The sequence below is a fragment of the Balaenoptera borealis genome (genome assembly GCF_965194805.1).
Source record: "Balaenoptera borealis genome assembly, chromosome: 2".
Classification (NCBI taxonomy): Eukaryota; Metazoa; Chordata; class Mammalia; order Artiodactyla; family Balaenopteridae; genus Balaenoptera; species Balaenoptera borealis.
Window position 1 is genome coordinate 37,854,514 of NC_138867.1, and position 23,878 is coordinate 37,878,391.

The window sequence follows — 23,878 nt, forward strand, 5'->3', positions numbered from 1 at the left end:
AAGTACACAGTTCAATGACTTTTAGTATATTCACAGAGCTGTGCATATTTACATCACCACAATCAATTTTAGAATATTTTCATTACCCTAAAAAGAAATGTTGCTCTGCTTAGCCAGTATTCCCAACTCCTCCCTCTAAACCCTAACCAACCACTAATCTACTTTCTGTTGCTATAGATTTGCCTATTCTGAACACTTCATGTAAATGGGATCATACAATATACGGTCCTTTATGACTGCTTCTTTCACCTGGCAGAATGTTTTCAAGGTTTGTCCTTGCTGTACATATGTCAGTACTTCATTTCTTTTTACTGATGAATAATATCTACTGTATAGATATACCGCATTTTATTTATCCATTCATCAGTTGATGGATATTTGGGTTGTTTCTACTTTTTAGCTATTATGAATTATGCTGCTATTAACATTTGTATATAAGTTTTTGTGTGGACATATTTTCATTTCTCTAAGATATATACCTAGGAGAGGAATTGCTAGTTTATGAGATAACTATATTCAATTGTTTTAAAAACTGACAGATTGTTTTTCAAGGGGGTGCACCATTTCACATTCCCACCAGCAGTGTATGAAGTTTCCAGTTCCTCCACATCCTCTCTAACACTTGTTATTACCTGTCTTTTTTATTCTAGCCATCCTAGTGGGTGTGAAGTGGTATCTCATTGTGGTTTTGCGTTCCCTGATGGCTCATGACGTTGAGCATCTTTATACGTTTTTACTGGCCGTCTGTATATCTTCTTTGGAGAAATGTCTATTTAGATCCTTTGCCCATTTTTAATTGGGTTGTCTTTTTATTTGAGTTATTTTTTGTGTTATCTTTTTATTTTTAATTGAGTTATTTTATTTATAGATTCTCGATACAAATCCTAACACTAGACCACCAGGGAACTCCCAGAACCTAGTTTAAATTTATACTAACTCAATTTTAGTGAAATCAAGAAACTTTACTCCTTTATAGCTCCATTCCCCCCTCCTCTTTGTTGTACTATTATTGTTATAACTATTGTATCTTTTTTTTAAAATTATTTATTTATTTATTTATTTATGGCTGTGTTGGGTCTTCGTCTCTGTGCAAGGGCCCTCTATAGTTGCGGCAAGTGGGGGCCACTCTTCATCGCGGTGCACGGGCCTCTCACTGTCGCGGCCTCTCTTGTTGTGGAGCACAGGCTCCAGACGCACAGGCTCAGCAATTGTGGCTCACGGGCCTAGCCGCTCCGTGGCAGGTGGGATCCTCCCAGACCAGGGCTCGAACCCGTGTCCCCTGCATTGGCAGGCAGATTCTCAACCACTGCGCCACCAGGGAAGCCCGATTTAATGTCTTTTAAAGAAGCTGAGAGAAGAAAGGATAGCAAGTGTAGATAGACTTGAGGATTATTACAAACCCCTTGAGTGAAGAAATCCTCTCTACTTTCCTTCATTATCATATCCCCTGCACCTAGAACAGTGTTTGTCACATAGTAGATGCTCATTTAATATATAAATGAATGAATAATGATCTCCATACAGACAATTAATGAAATCCCAGAGAGAGAGAGTCCCAATAAGATGTAGAGATGAGTAACGAAGAGATTAAGAGAATAAGGTTGCGTGAGTTGTGTGTATTGGGGGAGAGGTAATAATCATAGTGAGAAGAAGTGAGAGTGTCTTTCTCATTCAGTGCCATATGTATCTGAGGCTAACATGGTGTTGGCATACAGCAGTTGCTCAATAAATGTTGAATGAATGAATGATGCATCCTATGGCTGGTGCAGATCTTGGAGGATGAGGCAAGAGAGTTTCAGTCTTAGAAGTCCCTGTGTTGGGACTTCCCTGGTGGTCCAGTGGTTAAGACTCTGTGTTCCCAATGCAGGGGGCCCGGGTTCAATCCCTGGTCAAGGAACTAGATCCTGTTTGCCGCAACTAAGATCTCACCTGCCGCACCTAAGACCTGGCACAGCCAAATAAATAAATAAATAAAATATTTTTTTTAAAAAAAGAAGAAGTCCCTGTGTTCCCCAAGTGAATACAATCTCTGTCTCTTCTCAGTGCCTCTGGCTCTAAAGTGGTGCTTTTCCTGGGGTCTCACCTTGTGTCCCACGTCCCCACTGGATTGCCTGGACCACCTGCTCCCTTTGTGGGTCCTAAGCAGGATGTCCAATTACTGAAGGATGAGAAGTGCAAGCCTATTGGTTAAGACTGAGCAGAGGGAAGACAGAATAAATTTATCATTAACCAAGCTGGTAGGGTGGTTTGAAGGAGAAGAAGAAAATTATTAGTGATTGGCAGAGGCAACTGAGAGAAAACCTGTGATCTTCTACATTTATATGCTCATTCATTCACCCACAACAGTTATTGAAAGCTTGCATAGAACAAAGTGTTCAGCTTTCCTTATGCCAAATATTAAATCCTAGACATAAAAAATTACTGTATTGTAAAAACATTCTGGAAATAACTATATAGCCCGCTGTGGTGGTGAAGATGAGCCCTGAGACTGGAGCCTCCCTGCCTGGGCTTGAATCCTGGATGGGTGGAGTCGCCTGACCTCCCTTTTTGTAAAATCGAGAATTCATGTAAGGATTAAATGGTTAATACACATAAAGCACCTAGAATAGTGCCCACCCCATCGTATGTATTATAATATGTAAGAGCTAGCTATTATTATTGGTGTAATAATTGCTATTAAACAAAGACTAGAATAGTTGAGATTATCAGTAAATTTCAATAAAATTTTAGACTTCCCATTTTCCATACTACATATCTATCTAGGCTTCTCCTTAGTAGCAGCCAATTATGTATATATGTATTTATTTATTTTACAGCTTGAGCAAATGAGAAGCAACAACTCTCTTCTTACATATATTTATTTCATTTTGTTATGTGGTTACTGTGGTAAAGAGCTGTTTTCTACCTTTGAAAAACCAGCTTTACTCCAGAGGTTACCAGAACAGAGAGGAGCCCCATGGATGGATAATTCAGAGGGCAGGAAAGCGGTTGCTTTTCTTTCAAATTGGTTGATCTGAATGAATTCCTGCCTGAGATTTCAAAGCTATGGCAGATCAATGGACTCAGGAATCAAAGACATCAAAGGTGATGTTTCTAATGTAAATGTATGAGCCATTCAAAACACTAATTAATGACTGTTCCTAGCTGGTTGTATCATGTAAAAGAGCAGCGTCATGAAAGATTCTTTTTTAAGGTTTAAAAAAAAATCTTTAGATTAGAAAGATACAGTAGAATGGTTGGATGTTTATTTCCATCACTGAATGCAAGAACCACCCCTTCCCCCTACTCCCCTATTCCCCATAAATGTTCCATAACCCACTTGCATTGCTTGGACCCTTAAAGTTCACTTGTACAATTAAGATTTGTCTTACTGTAGAACTGCAGGGTACCTTCCAGTCAATTTTCTCAGTTGAAGCGTAGAACGCGCTTCAAACACCGAACATTGGTACCCAATGTGCTTATCTCAGCAACAGATCGCTTATTTTAAGTCATGCACGCACAGTGATTGTCCAGGTCGTTGGAGCCTTAGTAAACTCATCATGTGGAGAGGGGGTTTTTGGCACATAATAGGTGTTTAATAAATGTTTGTTAAATGAATAAATGATGGTGGTGATGGTGAGCTGAAAATACCTTTATCATAAATAGGAGTCTTATCTAGATTTTTCACCCTGAATGATCCCAGACAAGCCATTTAACCGGATCATTTCATGCCTTGGTTTCCATGTCTTTAAAAGAAAGTATTGATATAATTAGTGGTTTTAGGAGTAGACTAGAGCTTTGTTAATTCAAAATAATTACACTGAAGACTTCTACTGCCGAACTCACCTGGTTACAGCAAGGAGCAGGGAAGCAATCTAAACATCAGGTTATACATTTGTCAACACAGTCTTACACTGGTCATCAGGAAAGTGAGCACTCGCTCTTATTTGGCCTGAGGTGCCTTCCAGGGAGGGATGCTATCAGGTAAAACAAATAACACAGTGGATATGCAGCTACACAATTATTTATCCTCATTAACCATCCAAAGTAAGAGGAAGAAATAACACATTTAAGTAAAATGATCACATTATATATCACCCAAACAATGACACTTTTGAGAATAAAAAAAGGAGGTAATATTAATCACATTGGGAAACGCATGGACAGTATTAGGCAAACCAGAATGTACAGTCAGCCTGGGTCTGTGCCATGTCCAGAAGCAGTCTCAAGTGTGCAGGATCAGTTTTGCCCTTTTTTACCTAACTAAAAATTTTCCCTTCCTGACCTCACCGTTTGCCTGTGATAGAACTCTCAATCCTCTTAAGATCTACGGTAGATCACTTGTAGCTTCACCTTTATTTGCTAGTTACAGCATCTGTATTTCTCATTCATTATAAAATCATTAGCATTAACTAGGCAACTAAGAATGAGGCATATGCCTTCTGCTCCATTTGGTGAAATTCTTCCTGTGTTTTTAGCTAATTTCCTTATGTGAGTGTTCTACTGTTACTCACACCTTATTTTGTCTGATTTTCTACAGGTCCTGGTGCCCTGTACACATTCTCCTAAATTTGCTGACGACACGTTTCAGTTCTACTAGTGAATCTTGATAACTTTTCTTCCTCCTATAAGATAGATTTCCCCTCTAACTAGCACTGCCCACTCAATAGTCATAGGATATTGACACCTCAGCTGGCTGTACCCGCTAGAATATCCATGTATTCTAGTGGAAAAGAGCCAGGTCTTTTATACATTTGCTCAACAAATATTTAATTGAGCTCTTATTTGTGCCAAATACTGTTTAGAGTCCTGGATATATAATCTAGTCTGTGATCTGTCTGTTGGTTTTCTTAATGGTATCTTTTGATACCCGTAAATTTTAAATGCTGATGAAGTCAAACTTACCAAATTTTTTTTCCCTCTTACTGTTTGTGCTTTTTGTATCCAGTCCAAAAAACTTGCCCTACTTCAAAGTCCTGGAGATATACTTCTAGAAGCTTTATGGTGTTAGGTTTTATGTTTAAGTCAATGACATATCTCAGATTAATTTCTGTGCATGGTGTGGGATAAAGGTCAAGGTTCAACTTTTATTTACACAGACATCCAGTAGATCCAGCACCATGTGTTAAAAAAGACTTGCCTTTCCCCACTGAATTGGCTTGGCGCCTTGGTGGAAAATCAGTTGACCGTATATATGGGTCAATTCCTGGACTCTCTTTTGATTTTTTGGTCTATCCTTACACACTGTCTCAATTACTGTAGCTCTTATGAATATAGTCCATATAAGTCAAATATGATCACTACCCTGAAGGAGCTTACAATCTGATTTATGAGAGAGACAGTCAACATAGAAGTCATAATAGTACAAAGAGGTGGAGAAAATCACTGTGCTAGACACAGATGTTGGAAGTACAAAAGAGAACTCCACCTGGTTTAGGTGTGTAGGTACACAAGCTACCTGAAAGAGGTAACACCTAAAATGATCCTTAAGGGATCAGTAGGAATATGCAGAGGAGTAGGCCTGGTGCCCTCCAGTAAGAGTGAGGAGACCAGTGTGGCTGGGTGGAGTGAGTGAGGTGGAGATTGGAAGAGGTGACATCAAAGAAGAAGGGGACCACACTGGGCAGAGCCTTGAAGGCCATTTTAAGGGTCTTAGCTTTTACTCTGAGTGAGAAGAGAAGCCATCCAAGGGTTTTGAGTAGAGAAGTGACACGATCTGACGTCTTTTAGAAGGATCTTCCTGGATGCTCTGTCTGAAACAGACGATGTCTGAGCTGGTCTCAGAGCTTCTATCTTACCTGGCTGGTGGGTGCCAGATAAAACAGAAGCTCTGAGACCAGCTGCAGAGACTGTAACTAAAATCCAATCAAAAACTGATGGTGGCTTGGACTCAATGGTAATACTGGGATGACTGTGGTTTGGGTAATAATGGGATAAAGGGATTGTGTTCTGGATATATTTTGAAAATAGAGCCAATGAGATCTGCTGACAGATTGAACATGAGATGTAAGATAAAAAGAGGAGTCCAGGTTTTCGGCTTCAGCTAGAAGGATGTGTTGTCAGTCATCAATATGTGAGAGCAAGTCTGGAGAAGAAAATCAGAAGCTTGGTTTTCCTACTTTAGAGTAAATATGAGAGATTACTACCCAAAGTACAAGCAATTTCCCCTACAGAGAAACCAGGTGGAGATAAAGTCATCATGTGAGTCGTCAAGCCCAGTGTGTGCAGCACTGGCCTAGGTGATGGGGAATCTAGGGGAATGGACGTGACCCCTGCACGTGGACCCTGCTCCTGAGGAGAGCTGCGAGGAGGCTTGATTCACACCAATGAAATGGAAGAAATGTGAAGTCAAGGACCAGATTGTGGATACAGATCTCAGGTGCCACAGGACAGTAGCGGTGTGGTCAGGAGTACTTAAAGTATGCTTCTAGAAGGAAATGGGAAAGGAGCCATCTTCACAGGTTGGGGAAAACTTAGAGAGGAAAAGGCAAAACTGTGGTACTAAGCAGGAACCACTAGAGACACAGATATTCTAGGCCTGGCTGGAAGGGTTGTCAGAAGGATTTTAAAAATTTGGTTCCTGGCACATAGTAAGCACTTGAGAAAGGATAGCTAGTAGTAGGTGTTATATGGGGGGCATAATGGAGATAAAATTGTGAGTCAAACTGTCCTGAGTTCAACCCCACCCCCATGTCAACACCTACTCCTTTGATGCCCTTTGCCCTTTCTCCTTTCCTAGGTTGTCTTCTTATACCTCTATTAGAAACCTTCAAATCTGGCTTTCTAAATTGTTTGTGAGGGGAAAAGGGAATTCGACTATCCTATTTCAGCAGGTCCATGCAGGCTTATGGGTTTTTAATCATCTCACTTGTGTGAAGACTACAAAGGTCCAGAAGGGGGCAATGTGACTCTTGGACTTCAGGCGGGCTTTTTTTTTCCTACAAATGCTTTGGAATTCATCCCCTTGTCCCCTGCCACCAGCACCCCTCACTTACCTCCACTGCTGGATAACTATTTAAGAATCCTCAGATGTGTTTCTTGTAGCGTGTAAAGGGATCACTTATGATGGATGGGAGGATCTTAGTAAAGGTTTCAAATTTTACTTGAAATTTGAATTTTTTATGATGAATTTTTTATGACGGTGAAAGTAAGAGCTTTTATTCTGAAATGCTGTTCTCCTCCATGACCGTAGCACTCCAGCCCTCCTGCCATGATAGACTTTCTTGAGTTCTGCTCAAACAGAAAAAAATGTTTTTTCTAACACCCCCTATGGCCATCATTCAAACGTTGTTCCTGCTTCTTAGTGAACATACTACATTAGAGTTGAAGAAAGTTATAAGGCAGCAAAAGAGCAGTGTCTGCTTTGACTTGCAAATATTTTTAATCCCTTAAAAATAAACCACGAGCTGCAAATAGGCATGAGTGTTCCTGTACTGTGTTTCCTAAATTAGTTATTCCTGAGGAGATGTAGAATACATTTTGTTTTTCTGCTCAGGGCCACCTGCTTGTGATTCAACCCATGGGTTCATTCTGTACCTTAATGCCATTCCTTATTTGTATGGAGGCAACCACGCTCCCTCAGAAGAGCTGGGAAGATCTGTGTTTTGGAAATGAATTATAACTGAGATTCATATCTTTATGGGGAAGGGCCTGAGTTTCTGCCATGTTGCTTCTGGAACTTGACCCCATTCTCTTCCTCACGTGTTTGAAATTCCTGGTTTCACATGTTGTAAGGTTAACTTAAATATACAATCTCCACGCTCTTGGAGCTAACAGTCAAGACATTAAGGGCAACTTTCTTAATTTCAGTTGGCCTTAGTTTTGTTTTTCGTTTTAATCTGTGAAAAGGAAGTGACGGTACCTTACCTCACAGGGTTGTCATGTCATTCATCCATTCATTCACTTATTCATCCATTTCACTGTTGTTGTAAAATACCTAGCATTATAAAATTACAAATATTATATTTTTTGAACTAGTAGATTTTAACAAATTTTAAAATTGCATTATAGAAAAATTTAATACAGATACAAAAATGGTGTGAAGAACGTAATAAACCTCCATGTGCTCGTCACCCAGCTTCAAAAATGATCAATTCATGGGTCAGTCTTGTTTCATTTAAATTCCCATCATTTTCTCCACTCATTATTTTGGAACAAATTCCAGACATATTATTTTATCTAACAATCATTTTTAAAGATTAATGTTTATCCTATTAAAAACCTAATTAGGGCTTCCCTGGTGGCACAGTGGTGAGAATCCGCCTGCCAATGCAGGGGACACGGGTTCGAGCCCTGGTCTGGGAAGATCCCACATGCCACAGAGCAACTAGGCCCGTGAGCCACAATTGCTGAGCCTGCGCGTCTGGAGCCTGTGCTCCGCAACAAGAGAAGCCACCTCAATGAGAAGCCCGTGCACCGCAAAGAAGAGTAGCCCCCTGCTCACCGCAACTAGAGAAAGCCCACGCGCAGCAACGAAAAAACCAATGCAGCCAAAAAATGAAGAAAGAAAGAAATTTATTAGAAAAAAAAGAAGAATGAATTCGATGGTCAAATAAACTTGGAGAACACTGAATTAAACAAACAAACAAACAAACAAAAAACAGATTTTATTTGTGTGTGTGTTTTAAACACCAGAAGATCATGAGGTACTAATACAAATATCTAAGAAGGGTGTAATATGCACCATTCCCAGATGTAGTCAACCATGGACCTATGGACTGCCATCCCCTATTTTTCTGATGATGTTCCTATAAAACCTAGAGCAGAATTGGCAAATTAGCAACCTGACGGCCAAATCTGGCCTGAAGGTTCAGTTTCACTAGGCCACACAGTGTTTTTAAAATATTTAAGCCACCATTTAAAAATTGAGAGTGTTGACCAAAAATTTATTGATTTCCAGTTGCCTTTAAAGAATTAAAAGGCTTGGAAAAAGTAAGCCTGCCTTCCAGCATGGCTACCCAGGCTGTTCGTGAGCCTGGGCTGCCTCGTCATGCTGGGCATGGGGGCTCCCCTAAGCCCCATTGAACACCTGCACGGCCCTCCTGGGCATTTGCGTCTGTGACCTTGACGGTCAAGAGAACCTCAAGTGAGGTAGAGCTCAGTGTGGGAAGAGCTGATGTAAGCCCATCAGCCTGGGTGGACTGGCCATGGATGTGAGTGTAAGCAGAATGGGGAGACCCCAGCCTCTTGGCTGGGAAAGTAGCTTGTGAGATCAAGTGGGGCAAGAGAGCGTGTCAGGAGCCACGCTGCTGTTCATCACTAGGGCAGAACCAGTTCACATTCATTTGCCATTTGCTTCAAAGTTTCCCAACTGCCACCGCCCCCAACTCCCCTCCCATGGGGATCTTGACAAATATGCTGAGGAATAAAAAGCTAGGACCAAAAGCTAATATGGTGCAAATAACTTTTAAATGTTAAAATAGATCTTCAAATGAAGCATGTTTGCTAATGATCTCCCCCAAGGGCCCACCATGTCTGAGGAGGATTACGTGGGCTTAGGCTGTCCTCACATTCTGTTGTCACACATAGAGAAAACCCAGCTATTTTCTAAGCAAACCAGTGCCTGGCCTTGCCAACCAAGGAAGAGGTTGTCTGAGAGCCTTGCCCAGAAGTTTTGTAATTTAAACTCAGACAAAGAGAACAAAGACGAAATGGTTTTCTTTGATATTATTTTCACAGTGGGTTGCAAGTCAAGAAAATAAATTACCAAGTAAGCTCCGTTTTCTTTAATCTTATTTAATGCATTGCTATGCAGCCACAGTAAGCTAATAATTAAGGACCATTCTGCCTCCTCAGAGGCTTTGATCTATAATGACACGACTCTATATTTTTGGCTGGTTGGGTTTCTAAGCTCTCATTAATGTCCATAAAAATTGGTCAAAATCAAAAGGGCAGAGAATAAAATGACAGCAAACCATGCTTGCATCTAAGAAAAGGGAAGATTTCGTCTGCAATTAGGTATGTCATAATTTCCATTATTTGCTTATTTTCAACATGATATAGCTTGATATTTTAGGACACTGCTAGAAAGCAGTCCAAATATAAACTATTTATAGCAATTCCACAACCTGTAATCAGGATTTCTGTTTCCAGACATCTAAGAAAAGTCTTTAGGAAAAAAAATCCTGCAAAATAAAAATGAATATTCACAGCCAAACAAGATTTATCTTTCTAGTTTGATTTTTTTACTTTTTTATTCTATTGGAATATGTGAGAATCTGGAGTTTTTCCTCACTCATTACTAATTTTGAAATTTCTGAGATTTGTTGGCAATTCAAGTACAGTAGAAACCGTATGTCTTTGTTTATTGGGAGCACAATAGTGTGAGTCTGGGAATTCTAATAATTAGATGTTGGACTTCATGAATTGATTACCCGCTTTTCTTGTCTTTTTTTCTCTATTGTTCATCTCTTTTAGATTTTTTTAAACAACTCTTCAATTGAATTCCTTAATTTAAATTTCTAATAGAGCTCTTTCTTGTTCTCTGAGGGTTTTTGTTTTGTTTTGGTTTGGTTTTAGAATTTTGTTCTTATTTTATGGATGCAGTATTTTGTCTTTTGTCTTCTGCTTCCTGCAATGCTTTCTATTTCCTTCAAGTTCCTTTCATTCACTACTGTTTTGGTTGGGTATGCTTTCTTTCTTTTTTTTTTATCATCTTTATTGGAGTATAATTGCTTTACAATGGTGTGTTAGTTTCTGGTGTATAACAAAGTGAATCAGCTATACATATACATATATCCCTATATCTCCTCCCTCCTGCGTCTCCCTCCCACCCTCCCTGTAGGTGGTCACAAAGCACTGAGCTGATCTCCCTGTGCTATGTGGCTGCTTCCCACTAGCTATCTACTTTACATTTGGTAGTGTATATATGTCCATGCCACTCCCTCACTTTGTCCCAGCTTACCCGTGTCCTCAAGTCCATTCTCTACATCTGCGTCTTTATTCCTGTCCTGCCCCTATGTTCTTCAGAACCTTTTTTTTTTTTTTTAGATTCCATATATATGTGTTAACATACAGTATTTGTTTTTCTCTTTCTGACTTACTTCACTCTGTATGACACACTCTAGGTCCATCCACCTCACTTCAAATAACTCAATTTCGTTTCTTTTTATGGCTGAGTAATATTCCATTGTATATATGTGCCACATCTTCTTTATCCATTCATCTGTCGATGGACACTTAGGTTGCTTCCATGTCCTGGCTATTGTAAATAGAGCTGCAATGAACACTGTGGTACATGACTCTTTTTGAATTATGGTTTTCTCAGGGTATATGCCCAGTAGTGGGATTGCTGGGTCGTATGGTAGTTCTATTTTTAGTTTTTCGAGGACCCTCCATACTGTTCTCCATAGTAGCTGTATCAATTTACATTCCCACCAACAGTGCAAGAGGGTTCCCTTCTCTCCACACCCTCTCCAGCATTTATTGTTTGTAGATTTTTTGATGATGGCCATTCTGACTGGTGCGAGGTGATACCTCATTGTAGTTTTGATTTACATTTCTCTAATGATTAGTGATGTTGAGCATCCTTTCATGTGTGTGTTGGCAATCTGTATATCTTCTTTGGAGAAATGTCTATTTAGGTCTTCTGCACATTTCTGGATTGGGTTGTTTCATTTTTTGATATTGAGCTGCATGAGCTGCTTGTATATATTGGACATTAATCCTTTGTCAGTTACTTTGCAAATATTTTCTCCCATTCTGAGGGTTGTCTTTTCGTTTTGTTTATGGTTTCCTTTGCTGTGCAAAAGCTTTTAAATTTCATTAGGTCTCATTTGTTTATTTTTGTTTTTATTTCCATTTCTCTAGGAGGTGGGTCAAAAAGGATCTTGCTGTGATTTATGTCATGGAGTGTTCTGCCTATGTTTTCCTCTAAGAGTTTTACAGTATCTGGCCTTACATTTAGGTCTTTAATCCATTTTGAGTTTATTTTTGTGTATGGTGTTAGGGAGGGTTCTAATTTCATTCTTTTACATGTCGCTGTCCAGTTTTCCCAGCACCACTTATTGAAGGGGCTGTCTTTTCTCCATTGTATATTCTTGCCTCCTTTATCAAAGATAAGGTGACCACGTGTGTGGGTTTATCTTTGGGCTTTCTATCCGTTGCATTGATCTATATTTCTGTTTTTGTGCCAGTACCATATTGTCTTGATTACTGTAGCTTTGTAGTATAGTCTGAAGTCGGGGAGCCTGATACCTCCAGCTCTGTTTTTGTTTCTCAAGATTGCTTTGGCTATTCGGGGTCTTTTGTGTTTCCATACAAATTATGAAATTTTTTGTTCTAGTTCTGTGAAAAATGCCATTGGTAGTTTGATAGGGATTGCATTGAATCTGTAGATTGCTTTGGGTAGTATAGTCATTTTCACAATGTTGATTCTTCCAATCCAAGAACATGATATATCTCTCCATCTGTTTGTGTCATATTTAATTTCTTTAATCAGTGTCTTATACTTTTCTGCATACAGGTCTTTTGTCTCCTTAGGTAGGTTTATTCCTAGGTATTTTATTCTTTTTGTTGCAATGGTAAATGGGAGTGTTTTCTTAATTTCACTTTCAGATTTTTCACCATTAGTGTATAGGAATGCTAGAGAGTTATATGCATTAATTTTGTATCCTGCTTCTTTACCAGATTCATTGATTAGCTCTAGTAGTTTTCTGGTAGCACCTTTATGATTCTCTATGTATAGTATCATGTCATCTGCAAACAGTGACAGCTTTACTTCTTCTTTTCCAATTTGGATTCCTTTTATTTCTTTTTCTTCTCTGATTGCTGTGGCTAAAACTTCCAAAACTATGTTGAATAATAGTGGTGAGAGTGGGCAACCTTGTCTTATTCCTGATCTTAGTGGAAATGGTTTCAGTTTTTCACCATTGAGAATGATGTTGGCTGTGGATTTGTCATATATGGCCTTTATTATGTTGAGGTAAGTTCCCTCTGCGCCTACTTTCTGGAGAGTTTTTATCATAAATGGGTGTTGAATATTGTCAAAAGCTTTTTCTGCATCTATTGAGATGATCATATGGTTTTTCTCCTTCAATTTGTTAATATCGTTTATCACATTGATTGATTTGCATATATTGAAGAATCCTTGCATTCCTGGGGTAAACCCTGCTTGATCATGGTGTGTGATCCTTTTAATGTGCTGTTGGATTCTGTTTGCTAGTATTTTGTTGAGGATTTTTGCATCTATGTTCATCAGTGATATTGGCCTGTAGTCTTCTTTTTTTGTGGCATCTTTGTCTGGTTTTGGTATCAGGGTGATGGTGGCCTTGTAGAATGAGTTTGGGAGTGTTCCTCCCTCTGCTATATTTTGGAAGAGTTTGAGAAGGGTAGGTGTTAGCTCTTCTCTAAATGTTTGATAGAATTCACCTGTGAAGCCATCTGGTCCTGGACTTTTGTTTGTTGGAAGATTTTTAATCAGAGTTTCAATTTCAGTGTTTGTTATTGGTCTGTTTATATTTTCTATTTCTTCCTGGCTCAGTCTCGGAAGGTTGTACTTTTCTAAGAATTTGTCCATTTCTTCCAGGTTGTCCATTTTATTGGCATATAGTTGCTTGTAGTAATCTCTCATGATCCTTTGTATTTCTGCAGTGTCAGTTGTTACTTCTCCTTTTTCATTTCTAATTCTATTGATTTGAGTCTCCTCCCTTTTATCTTGATGACTCTGGCTAATGGTTTATCAATTTTGTTTATCTTCTCAAAGAACCAGCTTTTACTTTTATTGATCTTTGCTATTGTTTCCTTCATTTCTTTTTCATTTATTTCTGATCTGATCTTTATGATTTCTTTCCTTCTGCTAACTTTGGGGGTTTTTTGTTCTTTCTCTAATTGCTTTAGGTATAAGCTTAGGTTGTTTATTTGAGCTGTTTCTTGTTTCTTGAGGTAAGGTTGTATTACTATAAACTTCCCTCTTAGAACTCCTTTTGCTGCATCCCATAGGTTTTGGGTTATCGTGTTTTCATTGTCATTTGTTTCTAGGTATTTTTTGATTTCCTCTTTGATTTCTTCAGTGATCTCTTTGTATTTAGTAGTGTATTGTTTAGCCTCCAGGTGTTTGTATTTTTTACAGATTTTTTCCTGTAATTGATATCTAGTCTCATGGCGTAGTGGTCAGAAAAGATACTTGATACAATTTCAATTTTCTTAAATTTACCAAGGCTTGATTTGTGACCCAAGATATGATCTATCCTGGAGAATGTTCTCTGAGCACTTGAGAAGAAAGTGTAATCTGCTGTTGTTGGATGGTATGTCCTATAAATATCAATTAAGTCCATCTTCTTTAATGTATCATTTAAAGATTGTGTTTCCTTATTTATTTTCATTTTGGATGATCTGTCCATTGGTGAAAGTGGGGTGTTAAACTGCCCTACTATGATTGTGTTACTGTCGATTTCCCCTTTTATGGCTGTTAGCATTTGCCTTATGTACTGAGGTGCCCCTAGCTTGGATGCATAAATATTTACAATTGTTATATCTTCCTCTTGGATTTATCCCTTGATCATTATGTAGTGTCCTTCTTTGTCTCTTGTAATAGTCTTTATTTTAAAGTCTATTTTGTCTGATATGAGAATTGCTACTCCAGCTTTCTTTTGATTCCCATTTGCATGGAATATCTTTTTCCATCCCCTCACTTTCAGTCTATATGTGTCCCTAGGTCTGAAGTGGGTCTCTTGTAGACAGCATATATATGGGTCTTGTTTTTGTATCCATTCAGCCAGTCTATGTCTTTTAGTTGGAGCATTTAATCCATTTACATTTAAGGTAGTTATCGATATGTATGTTCCTATTACCATTTTCTTAATTGTTTTGGGTTTGTTATTGTAAGTCTTTTCCTTCTCTTGTGTTTCCCACTTAGAGAAGTTCCTTTAGCATTTGTTGTAGAGCTGGTTTGGTGGTGCTGAATTCTCTTAGCTGTTGCTTGTCTGTAAAGGTTTTAATTTCTCTGTCGAATCTGAATGAGATCCTTGCCGGGTAGAGTAATCTTGGTTGTAGGTTTTTCTCCTTCATCACTTTAAATATGTCTTGCCACTCCCTTCTGGCTTGCAGAGTTTCTGCTGAAAGATCAGCTGTTAACCTTATGGGGATTCCCTTGTATGTTAATTGTTGCTTCTCCCTTGCTGTTTTTAATATTTTTTCTTTGTACTTAATTTTTGATAGTTTGATTAATATGTGTCTTGGCATGTTCCTCCTTGAATTTATGCTGTATGGGACTCTCTGTGCTTCCTGGACTTGACTGACTATTTCCTTACCCATATTAAGGAAGTTTTCAACTATAATCTCTTCAAATATTTTCTCAGTCCCTTTCTTTTTCTCTTCTTCTTCTGGGACCCCTATAATTCGAAAGTTGGTGCGTTTAATGTTGTCCCAGAGGTCTCTGAGATTGTCCTCAATTCTGTTCATTCTTTTGTCTTTATTCTGGTCTGTGGTAGTTATTTCCACTACTTTATCTTCCAGGTCACTTATCCGTTCTTCTGCCTCAGTTATTCTTCTACTGATTCCTTCTAGAGAATTTTTAATTTCATTTATTGTGTTGTTCATCATTGTTTGTTTGCTCTTTAGTTCTTCTAGGTCCTTGTTAAACGTTTCTTGTATTTTCTCCATTCTATTTCCAAGATTTTGGATCATCTTTACTATCATTACTCTGAATTCTTTTTCAGGTAGACTGCCTATTTCCTCTTCATTTGTTTGGTCTGGTGGGTTTTTACCTTGCTCCTTCATCTGCTGTGTATTTCTCTGTGTTCTCATTTTGCTTAACTTACTGTGTTTGGGTTCTCCTTTTTTGCAGGCCACAGGTTCGTAGTTCCTGTTGTTTTTGGTGTCTGCTCCCAGTGGGTAAGTTTGGTTCAGTGGCTTGTGTAGGCTTCCTGGTGGAGGGGATTGGTGCCTGTGTTCTGGTGGATGAGGCCTGATCTTGTCTTTCTGGTGGGCAGGACCACGTCCAGTGGTGTGTTTTGGGGTCTGTGAACTTATGATTTTAGGCAGCCTCTCTGCTAATGGGTGGGGTTGTGTTCCTCTCTTGCTAGTTGTTTGGCATAAGGTGTCCAGCACTGTAGCTTGCTGGTCATTGAGTGGGGCTGGGTCTTAGCATTGAGAAGGAGATCTCTGGGAGAGCTTTTGCCATTTGATATTACATGGGGCCGGGAGGTCTTTGGTGGACCAATGTCCTGAACTCGACTCTCCCACCTCAGAGGCTCAGGCCTGACATGTGACCAGAGCACCAGGACCCTGTCAGCCACACGGAATCCCTGCCTTACCTAGCGGGCGAGCAGCCGAGGGGGGTAGGTATGCTTTCTTCCTTTCATTGTGGAGCCTTTCCTCAGGTGTCTGGCGCCTCTTGGCTGGACATTCATTCTAAGCAGAAGGCACTTAAATCTGATCAGAAGCTCCTTGCCTGCAAGTGAAACTGGCACCTGGAGGATTGCACAGTAGGTGGTCAGGCGGGTTTTGGGTTGGAGAACCTCTGAATATGGGTTTCAGGAGGTCTTTTCTCTTTAACCAAAAGAGGAATCCCCTGCCTGGCAGATTATATACATGTTTCCCTTTATCCTGGAAACTCAAGGGTTTAGGGGTGCAGAGAGAAGAGGGAAACAGTGATCCCATAACTGGATCTGAGCTAATGGACTGTCCTGTGCCTTGTGCTCCTGAGCTGGCCTGGGAGTGGGCAGGGAGAGTAGCACACTGGCTCTGAGGAGGAAAGGGGCTGGGGCTCTCACTGCTCTACATTCAAACAATCCCTATTTTTGGTCTGCTTCAATCCTCCAAACTTTGAGGTAGTTGGTCTCTTACAGTTTGAAGTCTCTTGAGCGTTCAGAAAGGTATATCTCATTGGCGTATCCAGTTTTGCAGTTTTCTTCACTGTCTTTGCAGAGTCATTAACTACTCCTCAATTTGCTTTCCATCTCCCCCAGATGTGTTGGTATCTTACATCTGCTATTACCTCTCGTACTCTGTTTGTCCTTATGGGTTTATGCCTTTTTCCCCTCTTATTCCTACTGTGGGGTTTTGGCAGGAAATAGAAATAAATGAAAGCATAAAATTCTGTATTTAACTAGAAGTCCCTAATTATCTTTTGATTTTAAAAACAGTCCATTAGTATTAGACAATCAGGTGTGGCAATCTCCCTGTATAACCAAAAGTAAAGCAAACTTTCTGTACACCAATTGTGTAAGATGGCAACATATTACATATTTTTAATTTTCTCTTTAAAGGTAAATACAAGCACATGAAAAAAAGGTAAATCATATAAAAAGAGTAAATAGTGAAAAATACTCTACTGACCTCTTAACAATGTATCTTGGATATCATAACTCATTCTTTTTCACAAGTACAATGAATTATTTCACAAATAATCCACTATTTTTGTATATGTATGTATTGTAACTTATTTAACTTGTCCCTACTGACGGGCATTTAATTAATTAATGTCTAGTTTTTTCCTACAAAACAATGCAGCAGTGAATATCTATCTAGCCATCTTTATATGAGAAATACGTATACCTTTGTGAATGTACGTGCAGGATAAATTCAAGTGGAATAGCTGAGGCAAAGGATATGTACACTTGTACTTTAATACCTATAGCCAATTGTTCTCCAAGCAATTGTACCAATTTATACCCTCTAACAATGAATGAGAGCTCCTGTTTCCCTCTCTAACCAGTGCATTATAATTTGAAGACTTTGGATTTCTAAGCAGTACTGTAGCAATTCTCAGTTGGATGGTGGAATTCAGACTAAGCTTTCACCTACACAAGAAGGCGGGGCCAGGAATACTATTGGCCAGTAGCAGGTAGCCCAGGCCTTGGAAATGTGGACTGAAATAAGCTTTCTGAGATAATTCAAGTAAATGCTGGGATAGTGTTATGTGTCTATAAATAAAATATTTACCTCTACTCAATAGATCATACCTGAATGTAACGATCAATCAGTTGGTAAGTTAATTCATTCCTTCTTCAACAAATGCTTATCATACAACTGCCAGGCACTGGGCTGAGCCCTGGGAGTTCGAAGAATAAGGTGCAGGTTCCTGCCCTCCAGGTGCTTATCTAGTTGGGGTTGGTAATGACAGCACTGTGGCGAGGCACTGGGAGAAAGGCAAGCCTGGAGTCCTGAGCAAGGCCCAGGAAGGACACAGAGCCAAGAAGTTCTGGAACCTGCAGGAACACGAGGCGATCGAGCACTGCATCCTGTCGAAAGGCCTCACTCTCGTTGAGTAGGTGAAGCTAAAGTTTCTTTCAGAATTAAAATTGTTACACCACTTCTTGTCTGTGTGGTCTCTTTCTGCCAGGGATTTGAGGAGATCTTTGTAGAGCTTCTTAATCTGAAATACAGGGATGGGTCTCAGAGGGTCTGTGAACCCCTTAAAACTGGATGCAGATTAGGTGTGCATGCTTTTTCCTGGGGATAGGGTCACAGGCTTCGTCAGAATCTCGAAGGAGTGTGCAACTCCAGGAGGTTTAAGAACCAGTGGCTTAGATTTTTCCTCAAGCTAATTCAGGCTCTTTTACCTTAAAATGTCTTTTAAAACACCCTACTCAGACTCTAGCCTAGAGATGTGTGTGGTTACTAATACCTGGCCCCTTTTAAACCTCTGTCCTTTATCCTTCATCCAGCTTCCCCTCCCCCATGCAGAAATAGGCACAGCGATGGGCAGCCTCCCACCACTCCTCTTCCCTGTCCTTGTTTCTCTTTATTCAGCAACCCCATATTTAAACACAATTACAGTGTAAGCAATTCTGTACCTAACTGTAATAACGTGATACCATCAAACAGAATTGGGAATTCCCATTTCCAAGGCAGTCTCTCATGTTTTCGCTCAGGTTTTTTGGTTTGGAACGCTCAAGTCCAAAAATCGAGTTCGACGCACATTTAGCAAACACTTTATTTTTTTTTAATCTGTACCTGGGGTCCAGATTATCATCATGCTCCATGCTGAGGGAGAGAGGAGGAGAGCAGGATATAGAGATGAATTAAACCCAGTTCCCACCTTCAGGGAGAGGAGACCCGTTGGAAATTGTACAGAGTGCTGTGGGGACCCAGGGAGGAAGTGATTATTTCTTACTGGAGGCTGCATGGAAGAAAGTCATGAAGATATTCCAGCTGGGCAGTATTTCTCATCACTGAGGAGGCCATAGACTTTTGCCCTCCAGTAACATTACCCTGTTTCTGAACCTTCAAAATGAGCTGCTGGGCCTGGAGGCTGACACCTGATTAGAAATACCTAGAAAATAAGCCTAGGAGAAAAATTAGCCGGTGTATGAGAACATACAGTGTAAAAGGAAATATAACACATTGTTATTTGAATCAGTGTAAGAACTTTTGAAAACTGATAGGAAATCTTTGTCATTATGATGATCATATTATTTTATTTCAAAATTTGACATCGTGGTCACTTTATTTTATAAATGATGTGACCAGAAAAGCTGACAGATTTTACTAAAGACACTTCCACTGTACCTACCAATTCCTTTTTTTTGGGGGGCCGTGCCATGTGGCTCGTGGGATCAAACCCTGGCCCCCGGCAGTGGAAGTGTGGAGTCCTAACCACTGGACCACCAGGGAATTCCCTATTGTATTATTATTTTAAAAGTCTGGCTTCAAAACAAGCCAGAAACAGAAGTAGAAAAATTATTTTGCTAGAAATATTTACAGGCTGTGAGGGCTTTTCTGAGATGTAGATCGAGGAGTGTGTGTGAGTACATTTTCTTCTTACTAAATTGTATGTGATCAAGCATTTACTACAGATATGAGTCATAACTGAAATTTGTAGAGTGCTTTTAGACTGGTGCTCACCGAGCAGTTTCACATTCATTATAAATCCCGTACTGTACATTAGCATGGGCTAATACATTTCCTTATTCTCCGTTCTTAGGATGAAGTAGCACCCACCAAATTTTTGAGACAGCTCACGGCTTAGAGGAAGGCTCATCTAAATAAAGGCCGGCTAAAGTGGCGTGGCAGGGATTTAATCCTCCTCTGGCTGCCCGTGTGACCAGAAGGCTGATTTGCAAGTTTCTTCTTTCCTGGGGTCCAGATTATCAGGTCTCCGGGGCCCTGCAACTTGACAGCAAAAGCGCAAAATGAAGAAGATCAGAGATACGCGCCAGCAGCAGGGACCTGAGGGCCTCTGCGGGGCTTTTACACACCAGAGCAAAAGATTCTCTGGCCATCAAAGGAAATAGCAAACTGGAGCCTTTGTTTTGGGACACAGCCACCTACCACAGAGCACCAGCACGGCCAGCCAGAAAGTTCTTGGAGCCTGATCAGGGAAGCGGCTCTGGTACCTGGACGTGTGCCTGATGGTCCAGTTAGAGCTGGGAAGTTCAACGTGAAGGAAGGTCTCGAGTGAGGGCGGCTTCGCGCTTGGCTGGTAGGCGGTTCTGGCCTTGGCCTCTGCCCTCCCCCGACTGAAGCTGAGAAGGGGGTTTGCACATTCAAGAGTCTTTGCCCAGCTCTCGAGGACACAGGGCTCTGGCAGTCAACTCCCGTCTCCCACCCGCCGGGCCCCTTCGGCTCCTCCCCAGCCTGCCCCCGATTGGTGCCTCTGCTGAGATGGAAACGTGGGCCTGCGGAGGACGATGACGGCCGTGTATGTGAATGGAGGCGGCCTGGAGAACACCCACTATGCCAGGTGGGACCGGCGAGAGAGCGTGGAGAGTGGCGGTCAGACGGAGTGCACCAAGGAGGACGGAGAGGGACAGCCTCGCCAGCTGACACCCTTCGAGAAGCTGACCCAGGACATGTCCCAGGACCAGAAGGTGGTGAGGGAGATCACTCTGGGGAAACGGATCGGCTTTTACCGCATCCGAGGGGAAATCGGAAGTGGGAACTTTTCCCAGGTCAAGCTCGGGATTCACTCCCTAACCAAAGGTAGGATCCAGCCTCCACGGGTGATGCCCAGGGTGTCGGGACCTGGTTGGGGGTCGGGTTAGGCGTCCAGGGCCAAGGAGACAGGTGAGGCGCCATCACTGAGCCCCTGCTAAGTGCAAGTCCTATGCCAGCCGCCGTCCATTGTTGCCGCAGTTCATTTTCACAGCCATGGTGTGAGCTCAGTATTTTTATTTCACTTTATAGATAAGGAAACTAAGATCCAAAGACGTCAAATGTGGCTTTAGCAGTTTAATCTTAGATGATTTTGACTCCAAAAACTCTCCCACTATAGCATGCAGGTGAACTCACTCAAACATTGAGGGCAATCCGTCCTCTCCAATTACACCTTGGAGAAGCAGAGTGGAGTGTGGACCCACTTGTATTCCGGATCCTTATTTGCAACTTCTGTTTGTGTTTGGTTGTCAATACCAGTGGCACAGGGGACCTCCTGGATGGTCAGTGGATAGCGGGGTCCAGCCTCTCCTGCTTACCAGAGGCTGCTGCCTCTGTTAGGTTTGGGGACAAAGGACTTGATCTCAAGAACTTCTCTGCTTCAGTCTGCTCTGTACTAGTCCTCATCGTTGTTAGCTCCTTGCTTGCTACCAAATATCCACGCTGGCTTGGTTGCTGGCCACTCTGGATTCTAGACCAGCAGTGCCCACCGCTCTGGCCTCAGAGAGGAGCTGTGTGGAGAGACCAGCAGCCCTTTGCTGCCCAACCCAAGTGGGCACTTCTTCAAGTTACCTCTAACTTAGCTGACTAAGCCTGGAGATAGTCATAACGGAGTCACAGGACAGAGAAAGAATGCCTGCAACTTGGTATAATCTACAGACTTCCTAAAGCCCATGGGCTCTGCCCTCTCCCTGAGAGTCCCATACTGACATTTATTCTCCTTGCGCTCAGGCTGCCACCACGTCTCCAGGGCTGCTGTTTCTTGTGTCAGAGTTTTGTTTTCTTCTCCAACCCCCAATCCCACTTCCCGCTCATCCCTGTTTGGCCCTGTGGAGAAAGTACCACAACCTCCTCTACCCCCCTCCCCCCAACACACACGCACGCACATGCGTGCACACACGCCCAAGTCACTGGAGCTCCAAGTCCCCTTCTATCTTGCTCTGAGCCCGAGTGTCTGGGTTCATGCCTACTCACCTTACCTACCTGGAGACATTACAGCGCTCCTGTGAGCCCTCAGGTTCCTCGCTGACAAAATGCAGCCACTAGCATTGATTACATTACTCATAAAAGCAGCTCTAGGACTGGGATTCACACCTAATTGGGAAAGATGTTGCTTTTCAATGGTCTAGAGCAAGAGTGAAAGACAACATAAAACACATAAGGAGATGAGGGGCCAGAAATTGAGAGGAAGACATGATCAGGAAGAGGAGAGGAGAAGTTGCATAAAGGCAAACCAGGAGAGGAATTCAGAAAGGGGAGAGTGTCCATGGTGACAGAGAGGTCACAGGGGCTAAAGCCTGAGCAGAGCCTGTTGGAACTGCTTCCCGAGTGTAGGTTCAGATATTAGATTCTAGTGGAGAGGATAGGATAGTGGAAAGAACATGTGCTTCAGAATCAGACAAATCTGTTCAAATCCTCGTTCAGTCACTTACTAGGTATCTGACTGCATGTATATTACTTAGCCTTTTTGGTCCTCAGTTGCCTCAGCTGTAAAATAGAGGTAATGATTCTTATCTTAAAATTGTTGGGGAAATTAGGAATAATATATATGAAGTACATGGCACAGAGTAGCCACTCAATAAATGGTAGCTATCATTGTGCAAGTCTATTTTTTACTTACACTTATTTCAGAAGGAAATTTGATATTAAAGTCATGAAAACCCATGAATAGAAGGTAGTGGTAAAAATAAATACAATGCAAACAAATTTCAAAGTTCTGTTTATTTATCTTTCCAGCTTTATTGAGACGTAATTGACATATAATATCAAGTACGTTTAGGGAGTATAATGTTCTGATTTTACGTATGTATATATTATGAAATGGTTACCGCAGTAAGGCTACCTAACGCACTCACCACGTCATATAGCTACAATTTCGTATGTGTGTGGTGAGAACTTTTAACATCTATTCTCTTAGCAACTTGCAAAAAATTTTAAAGGGGGACTTCCCTGGCAGTCCAGTGGTTAGGACTCCACACTTCCACGGCAGGGGGCACGGGTTTGATCCCTGGTGGGGGAATTAAGATCCCGCACGCCGCACAGCATGGCCAAAAAAAAAAAAAAATTTTTAAATGAAACTTACGAAGTGACTGAAAGCAATTTAAAACATGCCAAAAACCCATCTGTGAGTTTCTCTTTACCTTACTTAGGAGAGTGAAGGGAGAACCGATATGGAAATAACATTTTTATGCTGTGATTCGATGCTATTTAAGGCTGTTTTCAGGCACTGAAACCACTGCATGCCCCATGAGTGTTCAAGGTTCCACTTCGGGAAACACTGACCTCGTCTAGCCCTCCTGAATTTTACAAATGGGGAGTCGGAGGCTCAGAAGTGGCTGTCCCAAGGTCACGGCAGAGACAGGGTTAGAGCTCGGCTTCCTTTTCGCTGCCGGCTACCTCGAACAGGGTGGAGGGGGCAGCTCTTTCACACACTGCCCTGGACAAGCCGACCAAGTGGGCTACCACTGCCTTCTTCAGCCCCAGACCCCCGCCAGACCCCAGGCTGCTCACCAGCCATTCTGCTTCCTGGCGGCCGGACTACCGAGGAGTGATCCTGCCCTCCAATGCCTGCAGCAGGGAAGCAGGGGACAAAGTGCAAGTCACAGAGTGTATAACCAAGACCCAGAAGCAGCACCTACCTTCTGCCCGCCCTCCCTGTTCAGACAGTGTGTAAGAGAGAGCGGCACCTTGTCTTGAAGGTGGCAGAAGGTAGTGCAATACTGTGGAAAGATATCAGCTTTGGAGTCAGCCAGACCTGCGTGGAATTCCAATTCTTTTTTCCTCTAGCTGTGTGACCCCCGAACAAATTATTTTACCATTCTATGCCACAATTTCCTTATGTATACATGAAGAAAATATATCA

General features: G+C 41.3%; 1 protein-coding gene across 8 annotated transcripts in view; it reads left to right on the forward strand.

Annotated features, from left to right (window-relative positions):
• Positions 1 to 23,878, forward strand: part of NIM1K (NIM1 serine/threonine protein kinase) — a 68,681-nt gene that overhangs the window by 27,505 nt on the left and 17,298 nt on the right. For 4 of the 8 annotated variants that reach the window (XM_082382412.1, XM_082382417.1, XM_082382414.1 and 1 more), the window contains one exon: positions 19,847 to 20,844. In XM_082382412.1, the coding sequence (XP_082238538.1) occupies positions 20,553 to 20,844 (292 nt within the window). In that variant the 5' untranslated portion in view covers positions 19,847 to 20,552. Of the gene's footprint in view, positions 1 to 15,763; positions 15,811 to 15,847; positions 18,188 to 19,846; positions 20,845 to 23,878 lie in introns of those variants that run through there. The other 4 variants (XM_082382416.1, XM_082382415.1, XM_082382418.1 and 1 more) reach the window with 4 other exon arrangements.